The following is a 10123-nucleotide window of genomic DNA, read 5'->3' on the forward strand; positions in this document are numbered from 1 at the left end:
ATGCTAATATAATTGTATTCTCAGTAAACTGTTCTTCATGAGACCTGATTCCATCTAAAACAGAAAACAAAAAGCAATATCCAAACACAAAACTCAGTACGGCACTAAAAACCAAGCCAGGATTTATCATTTTATTTCTGTATGTGTTTTATGGTTGAGTTAGAATCTGGTTGATTTTTGTACCAGGTGACCTCGCAATTTTGTACTCTTTATGTTACCTTGAGTTATGTTCTAGGACTAACAGACAGTTCTCCTTGAAGTCACTACGGGGTGGACAGGAAGGATCTAGGAAGGGCAGCCCTATCAGTTAAGCCCTGCATGGTGTTTACTATCATACACACACACATACAAAGAAACACATACACATAATTTACTTCCTCTACTGTTCATCATTGGAGTCCTAGTGTGGTGCAATGGATTAATGTGCTGGACTACAAAGTCCGTTTGAACAGCAAGATCAGCAGTTCAAGCTAACCAGACGCTCTTTGGAAACCCTACACAGGGTTGCTATGGTTTGGAACCAACTTGACAGCACTTAACAACAACACCAAAGACAACTATCCATCATCATACTTCCCTGGTCCCCAGCCTTGAATGTATTGGATTCCACTGGAGATAAAACAAACCAAAAGGTGAAAAATTAAGAAAAAGACATTAAAGTCCTTGTCACAGATAGTCCCTTTGTCCTATAACATCACTCTTTCTCTCCTCCCAAGTCCCACTGGTTGGGAGATCTGCTGTCTCCTTGTTGGATCTCCTTGTATGTTCCTGGACTGGTTTCTTCTTTTCATTAGATGAGAATTGGAGATCTAATCCCTTTCTAATGCATGATTTGTCTTGAAAAGCATTCACTAGCAAACAACTCTACATGTTCTAAACATCTGTACTTACCATTTCTTGACGGTCCCGAAGAATAAGGAGATGCGAGTCTTTGGCTAAGCAGAATTCCAGACTAGAATTCCAGTCCTTTTTTTCCACTGAGAAGTAATAACAATAGTCACCATACCTCATCCAGAGGTCTGGGCACCTAGGACAACTGGCACAAGTAGAACAGCTGGAGCCTAGGAGGAAAGTGGACCTGGTTCACATTTTTGTAAACTACTCAGTCTTGGGAATTAAATGGGAGATAAAAGTGAATATGGCACTGCCTGTGTCTTCCTTGTCCTACCACCTTGGGATTTAGAATTAGAGAAATAAACAACAATGTATAGTCGCATACTGAACATTTCACAATGTTCAACTCCATCACTATTACTATAATTGCACTAAGCAAGGGTGGATTCTGACTAAGAAAGTACGGAAGGAAATGTGGCACAATCTAGCTGAGGATTATGAAAAAAGTACACTACTCATGCTAGAGATTTTGATGTACATGTACATATTCAGATCAGATCAAATAACTAAGGTTTTGTTTTGGGGTGGCTTTTTTCAAGTCTTTGTGACATTATCAGATGTGGCGCTGTGGGCTAATACGTCACACTGCAAAGTCATTTGAACTGCAAGGTCGGTGGTTCAAGCTCACCAGCTGCTCCTTAGAAACCCTATACAGGGTCGCTATGGGTTGGAATCGACTCAACAGCACTTAACAACACCAACAAAGCAGTAAATGGAAGAATTCTCACTGAACACTTTTAAATAAAGATAGATTCTTATTTCTTTAAAATAGTTTGATCATAGTTCTGTCAAAATAAAAAGGAACTGAATAAGTTCTTAGGGTAATTTCAACCAAAATTCTAAAATTCTATTAATTTTCCATTTCAGTGAAATACATCTGCATAAACTCACCATAAGCACGATTTCATAATGGACATGGATGAGTCATTATACAGTGAAGGCTGTGAGAGCTAGGCAACAAGAGGCCTGCCATGTTTTTCCAGGTATCACAAGTTTTCCTCCTTTGACAGGTGTTCAGTTCTTTTCTATAGCTCTCTTTTATGGACAAACACCCAGCGAGTTTTCTTTCTGTGTCATTTTCTGCTGTACACAGGTTCTGACAGTCACAGGTTTTATGGTACAATGTAAATATGTATGTGGATATATAATGGAAGAACATATTATGTACTTCTTGTACATTTGAGAATTTACAAAGTGGGAAAAGTAGTTGTTTTTTAAGTTAAGATTAGACAACTTTTCTATAGAAAGGCTCAGCATGGGACCAACGCAGTGTTCTAGGGATACAGTTGGCACTTTGTAGATTTGTGCCTTTACCAAACAACCATTACTTTACCTATTACTCACCTTGTATCAGAGTCCTGGTGTAATGCTCTAGGATAAGCACTGGACAGCTAACTGCAAGGTTAGCAGTTCAAAGCCCCCAGCCGCTCCTCAGAAACCCTATACAGTGTCGCTATTAGTCAGAAACGGCTCGATGGCACTTAACAACAGCCTGTATCAAAAATTCCCAACTTCCCTCCAAGTACTTTTAGGACTTAGTCTGAGGCAGAAGTCCTGGGGCTGAACTAGGACTCTGTGTAAACTGTTACTGATAATAATTCCTAGATAACATACACCCAAATTAGGACTCTGAACTATGATACCAAAAACTGAGAGCCAGATTTACAGATTCAAGGAGCCAGAATTAAACCTAGAAAAGTTAGGTTTAGAAAATGTGAAATTTACCTAAATGGGGAAAAAGTCAGAGAGTTTATTAAATTATGATAGATCATTATATGTAACAACATGATATAAAAAGTTAAATTCATGAATATCGTAATTATATCTAACTTTATTATCATAATACAAATGGTAGCAAGAAAATATTTGTGCTACAATAAATTAAAAAGTAATATATAATAATAGAAGCATATTTTGATCAGAACCTCTTCCTAATCTTGTTTTAAAAAATGTTTTTTTAAGGTGGGGGAATTTTTAGAGGAGTTGATACTTATGCAAATCACCAAAGACCAGGGGGCTGTATGTCAAAACAGGAAATAGTCATATAAGAACTCCCATGACATCAAATTGATCCTAACACAAAGTGGCCTTAATGGTAGGTTTATTAGGCTTAATTTTCACTTTTCAAATTGTCTGTTACGTTGTTGCTTTTATAATACAAAATGTAGAAAGTAAAAGATTATATTTGGTTTAATTGAGCACTTACCCTTGCACAGAATCCACTGGTGTAGCAGCAAACTCACAAGAATTATGGTCAGAAGTCCAAAAGCTACAGCCACATAACAAGAAAGAGAAGGCCTAGAAGATGCTACAAAAACAGAAACCAAAGCAAAATCCTGAGTCAGTAAAGAAGCTGAGGGTAAAGAGCATGACAGGGAAAGATAACCTGGGATTTAGGAACAAGGGTAATAACCCAGTGGAAATTGAAATCTAGATCCTTTTCTGGGTCTGTCAGACACTTGCTCTAAAGTCTAGTATAACCAACCACACTTTTGTCAACAAACACACTACAAGGTACAAAGTTAAGTATACTTTTTTCTCTTTGTAATTGTGGATACACAGTTTCATACTTTACTTGTGGAATAATAAATTGACATAACCTTTTTGGAGGGCAATTTGGTAAAGTTTACCAAGGCAAATAAGGAGGCCTGACTGCAAGCATGACTGAGACGAGGCTGCCCTGACTGAAGAACCGTATCCTGAGTCATTCCTCATCCTGAATTGTAACCTGTTACTCCCCTAATAGAATCGGGCTGGGAATCTCAAGGTCAGCAGTTTGAAACTACCAGACGTTCCATAGGTGAAAGATGAGGCGTTCTGCTCCCGTAAAAATTGACAGCCTCAGAAGCCCTATGCAGGGTGGCTGTGAGTCAGAACCAACTCCTCCGCAAAAAAACAATCAACCAACTTCCCTAATAAACCCCATAACTGTGAGTATTGTTTGTAAGTTCTATGTGGCCGTTGTAACAAATTATCAAACCCAGCAGAAAAGTAGAGAGTGCCGTGGGTGGAACAGTTTATGTCAGAATTGGTTAAAAAAAGATTGGAGTATGGAAAGATGTCTGACTTCTGTCTCACAGCCATCACCGTGGGCTGTTGGGCTGATAATGATTCTCTAATGATTCTCCTCCCTCTTTGTGACGTTAGACAGGGAGGACTGATGCTGGCACCACACCATTTTTTCCCAATGATATATATCTCAGAAGTGCTTTTAAGCTGTTGTCATTGGAAGGGCAATAAGTTTACATTAATGTCATGTTCAAGGATGGCACACTACTTCATATTAACCTCTATCTAGGAATGTTTTTTGTTTTGTTTTGTTCCAACTTGGAAAATAAAAATATTTTCCCAAACTTTAATTTCAAATTCTTAGGTGTCTCTAAGTTTGATGTTGTGGTTGTTGTTAAATGCCTTGGAGTTGGTTCCAATATAGCAACCCTGTATAGATAGAGTTTCCTAGGAGCAGCTGGTGAGTTTGAATTGCCGACCTTGCAGTTCACTGCTTATCCTATAGCACTATACCAGGTCATAGTATGATAGTGTCTCAAAAATCTATTAAGTAGAATACATACGTTCTAGTTTTGACAGCTTCTTTATTTAGAAACATAGCATTAGAAAATTAAGAAATTAAGTTTGCCTCATTGGGTCTCAGTGAGAGCACTGGAGGTTGCATGGTAGAATTCTCCTTTCCATGCTGGAGACCCAGGCGTGACACCCAGCCAGTGTTCCTCATGAACAGTCAGTACAGGACTGCATTGTGTTATGATCCTAAACAAGTTTGAGGAGAGCTTCTGGGCTAAAATAGACTAGGAAGAAGGGGCTGGTGATCACCTTTTGAAAATCAGCCAGTGATTGTTTTTACCAATGAAAAGCCTACGGATCACAATGATCCAATGTGCAGCAGACCCTGGGAATAGTATAGGACTAGGCAACGTTTCATTCCACTGTACATGAAATGTTACAACGAGTCAGGGGCCAACTCAGTGGCCTCATTTTTCTATCTAAATTTTAGAGAGATAATCCTGTAGATGTGTGTGTGCATCTATGAAGCATTCTGAACTTTTTTAAAAAAAGAAATTCATAGGGAGGGATGTATTTATAATGCCCCAATAACTGACCAGTTAAACACACACACACACACACACACACACACACACACACATTAAAAAGAAGGAATCCTGCATGACAATCACTTGGACTGATGAGACCCAGAACCCTTAGATTTCTAGTGACATTAAAAATTAAAACAAAACCATTTACATTTGTTGTCATTGTTGTCAAGGGCCAGTAAGTCAGTTTAACTCATAGCACCCTGTATAAGGTTTTCAAGGAAGGGATGGTAGGTTTGAACCACAGACCTTGCAGTTAGCAGTCCACTGCTTATCCTACAGTGCCACACCAGAACCCCAATAGAAGAATACAAAATGAAATGCACAAATATTAATTAAATATTATACAAAGTGAAAACAGTATCAAAACATAATTGCATTTATGTAACACCCATCATCTAACTCAAGAAATTTAGTAAAGTGAAAAACATTTTTTAAATTTACTTTGAAGAAATATATACTAAAATCTCTTAATAGAGGGCATATAGTAGCATCAGCATAGAAAGGAAAGTGGAAAATATCAAAGTATGATAATGAAGAGTTCCATGTCATATAATTATTAGAGATTTTTGTTTTCATATTTTGACTCTCTCATATTTTCTACAAAGAGTATGCAATACTTCAGTTTTTAAAAAAAATGTCAATGTCATTTTCAAAGCTCACAAGTAGAGCACCTTGGAAAGTTGGGGTAGCACCTTGGAAAGCTGGTGTCGGTAAACATTAGATACAAACGTATAACGTGTGCTGCATAGAAAATTAAAAATACCAACTAGAAACCAAAATAATTACACTCAAGTTCCAATGTATCACCTCCTTTGTGATCTTGAACTTATGCTTGAGAAAGTACATGTCTTTTGACTTAGTATTTCCACTCCTTGGCAATTAGCACAAATATAATACAAAAAGAAAAACATAATACAAATAAAGATGTCCAACGATGTGTTCTTTATAGTAACAAATAAATCTAAAGGCCCAAGCACACTGAAACGGTTTAGTCAATGATGGCAAAGTTCTCAAAGGGCAGCAGTAAAACCTGCAATATTAAAGCTAGATAGCAACAAGAAAGCTTCTATCAATGAAACAAGATCACAAAATCCATATGATTTCTTTAAATTATAAATAGTCATAGAGGCATATAAACCCAAGTCAATGAGAACATGAAAAAAATTAAAATAACAACTGATAACAGAAATGTAGGCAGCAATTTTCATTTATTTTACTGTTCTTAAATGCTTGTGAAATGTTTATCACAAATCCTTATTTTCTTTTAAAAAGGCAATGTCCCTAGTTTCAATGTAGTAGCTAAGCAATAGAAAAAGCAAGGTTTTGACAAATTTTGAAGAGCCAAAAGATTAAGGTGGTAGCAGTATCCCAGCAAATTGGTTCAAACACTATATGCATAAGATCTACTCTATAGGATTCAACAAATGCCTGTTGTGAAATTTCATCTGGGAAGATTCTCCACTCACCTCCCAAGATAGAGTTTTCTATATTAGTACCTAGACATGCTTTTAGGGACATTAGACAGTAATTTTCTTTATGGCGCTGAAGTCTATGCATTATTTATCACTAAAGGCATGAGTTGAGCTTAAAATTGTGTTGATTGTACTATGAAATGATTAATATTTCACTTGAAAATATACTTTAAAGTCTAGATTATTGTGTTTTCGTATTTTAAAAAGGCAGACAGTTTTCAAGTTCATTAGGAAAATGGGATATGGTGCCGATAGTTATAGCAGTAACACTAATTTATGAAAAATGTTGCTATTAGAGCATTTCTTATTCATTGTCTTATAGTGAAATTTAGTTTTAACTCTTGGTTCACAAAAGAGTATCTATAAATTTGAATGGCAGTTATCTATAAATACTCATTTAATTACTCCATGTGACAAATATGTCTCAAAAAAATCATGGGATAGTAGTCACATTGCTATTTTAATATTCTGGTTTTGTAATTTAAAAAAATAACATTTGAAAAAGTTTGTTTCTCTTAGTGTCAATTTGAATATTAGATTGCCACAATTAAACTATTATTTTATCCATTGTATAATATCAATCTGTTAACTTTGTTAATATCTGTCACTTGTCCATCTATAATCAATTTTGTGTAAAATATAATTTCTTACTGCATAAAGAATGATTTTACCTTTGGACATATGTTAGAGAACCAGGTCAGCAAAACTATCCTGTTATATGCTTAAAGCTAATTTTGCAAAAAGAAAAACTTAATCAGTGTATTTACCTTACAAGTTGGAAAGATTGTTACACATATGTTAAGTCTGATTCATATAAAGATTATGCAGAGAATTTATATTTTATAAATCTTAAAGGAGCTATAATTAAAGATCTTTACTTTTCTTGACTTTTCTTTCTAAAACATTTAATATCTTAGCAAATGATCGACAGGATGGTCGAAAAGCCTAATTGTCGGTAAATGGTCAAGGTAAAGATAAGAATATTAGTAACCACTATTGACCACCAAGTTATTTCAAATAGAAATGACCACATATCGTATCTTGCTTGAAGATGCCTTTGACAATAATGCAGTATCTGTCATTTGTAAATTTTCTTGTTCCAAAAAAAAGCAGCTATGTTCTATAGCTATAAATTAGGCAAACAAAAGTTATTTTATAAGATTTTTTTTTAATGGCATCTTTCTTTGTTTCACAGTCAGAAAAGCAGAGATGCATAAAATTTAAACAACGACTCCAAGGTAACTTCAAACATAACTAAAAAGGATAATCTTTCTCCCAACAAAGCTCTTGCTTTAGTTCAGGGGGAGTGATAAAGAATAACAGCATTGTCCTAGCTTTGTTTCCACAGATAGGATCATAGAAGTGAATGGTTATTAGAAAAGAATTCATCTGAGTTTGGAGATCAGATCCTGAACCACCTACCTAATTTTCATATTATTATTCTGGATGGACTTTAAATTGAACCAAAGAATTTCCTCAAATTATCCTTTAATCTCTGCTGCAAAAGTATCCCACCCAGTCACCCTTAGCCTATAATCATTATGCATATCTTTCCATAGTCACTTGGTTAGCTCACCTTTTTGCTGCTGCCTGCAGTCATTCTGAATTTGAGGTGTAGTAGAGACCTCTAAGATGGAATAAATGCAACTGTCAGTTAGCTCCATCTTTTACATGCAGTTGAGAAAATAAAATTACAAAAGTCTGGAGAGATAACTATCAGTGAGGAAGCAGATCGATCTCTCAACTGCTGGCAGGAAACTTCAAGTTTTGTTTAAAAAAAAAAAAGTTGACAACTCTCCAATCCAACATGACAAAAACAGAAGTAATGTTTCAGGAAATGATTCAACTGCTAGGCTACCTAGAAGAATAATTATTCTAAATGTGATATTTTTTAGCATCCACCACTCTGCAGATTCTCATTAAATACATATTGAATTCATTTAGCTTCTTACCTAATCCTATTGAGCAAAGAAAGTCGAGTAATCTTGATTATGGAAAATGGAATTAAAATAAGGCAATCTTAGCTATGAATTTATCATAGATTTTGTTTCTATTTGGTTCCATTTTGAGAAACCACATGCATGCTAAATGGGACTAATTTCATAGTCTTTTGGACCTTGTTGATAGATAAGAAATAGAGAAATGGATGATTAGCTACATGTGCCCAGATTCATTGGAGATATAGTGTACTTAACTACCCAGGTAGGTGGATATGACATACCCCTGTCTAACCCAAATGTTCTGCCAATTGTACCCTAATCTTCAGTTTTCATAGTATGCAAAATGATTACATTTTCTCACTTCATTGTCAGATTTGTACATTCAAATATAACTATAAAACAGGACAAATTATGCAAAGACATGAAAAGTATTAGTATTTTATTTCTAGTAGATAAAAGGTTAATAAACATTAAGGCAAAGCAACCCAGAAAAGAAACTGAAACTCTGAGAATCTATAAGGTCATCAAGACAGAGTATATAGAGACAGAAAAGAAGACAGAGGACAAAAACAAGGACTGTCTATTAATAAAAACATACGGTTCTACATCCAGCCATGATAGAGGAGTACTGCTGTCCTGCTACAAAAAAAAAAAAAAAAAACAAAGCTATACATACAAAATCTAGGAGGCAAGTGTTTGGGGGCACAGAACCAACAGCATAGTGATCCACGACAGAACAGAAACACACAAAGGTGAATCCTAAGAATCCTAGTGTGGTGCTGTTGTAGGATAAGCACTGGACTGCTAACTACAGGGTCAACAGTTCAAACCCACCAGCTGCTCCTCAGAAAGCCTATACAGGGTCGCTATGAGTCTGAACTGACTTGATGGCACTTAACAATGATCACCTGGCTTTCAACCTGGGGTTACTTTTTGACACCGAGCAGGAAAAGTCATTCCAGCCAGAGCAGCAGTGCCACAACAAAGCACAGGAGGCAGAGATTAGAGCTTTGAGCTGTATAAGTGGCTGGGATTTATAAGACAAGATAACTAACAGACGAGAACTGCACAGAGAGCTATCCGGAAAGCTGTGGGACTGTCCACAGATCCTTGCTTATGTACAGACACAGGATAAGATTCCACAAGTATTCACTGAGTTGGCCTCCCACAGGGCGGACTGATATCAGGTGTGGGTACAGTGCAGACCTGCCCAGAAAAGAACAACACAATGCCGAACAGATCCATCAGTAATCTAGGTGCCTGGTATGGAGCTGTGGGCTAATGTACTGGGCAGCACAGTGCATTTGAACCACAAGGTCAGTGCTTCAAATTCACCAGTCACTCCTTAGAAAACCTATGGAGGATCATTATGACTTGGAGTCTACTCAAAGGCATTTAACAACAACATAAGAACAAAGTTTAAATAAATAAACTGTGGTACATACACACAATGGAATACTATGCTACCTTGAAGAATAACAATGAAGCTGCAAACTATTACATAACATGCATGAACCTTGAGGACATTATGCTGAGTGAAATTAGTCACAAAAGGACAAATATTGCATAAGACCATTATTGCAAACACTTAAGAAAACATATCCATATTAAAAAAGAAAAAACAATTCTTCCTTGGTTACCAGGCATGAGAGGGAGAGAACAGTAGAGCACAGGTTAGGGGACAGACACAGTTGGTGTGTTGGGG

At 36.3% G+C, this 10123-nt stretch overlaps 1 protein-coding gene across 1 annotated transcript in view; it reads right to left on the reverse strand.

Annotated features, from left to right (window-relative positions):
* The window catches only part of KLRG1 (killer cell lectin-like receptor subfamily G, member 1), a 42249-nt gene extending 34107 nt beyond the window's left edge, over positions 1-8142 (reverse strand). The window contains exons 1-4 of the mRNA XM_006875487.1: positions 8055-8142; positions 6509-6511; positions 3101-3202; positions 892-1061 (exon numbers count right to left, since the gene is read on the reverse strand). Coding sequence (XP_006875549.1) covers positions 892-1061; positions 3101-3202; positions 6509-6511; positions 8055-8142 — 363 coding nt within the window. The remainder of the gene's footprint in view (positions 1-891; positions 1062-3100; positions 3203-6508; positions 6512-8054) is intronic.
* Positions 8143-10123: the final 1981 nt, after the last annotated feature.

This window comes from Chrysochloris asiatica, unplaced genomic scaffold (assembly GCF_000296735.1).
Source record: "Chrysochloris asiatica unplaced genomic scaffold, ChrAsi1.0 scaffold00328, whole genome shotgun sequence".
Lineage (NCBI taxonomy): Eukaryota > Metazoa > Chordata > Mammalia > Afrosoricida > Chrysochloridae > Chrysochloris > Chrysochloris asiatica.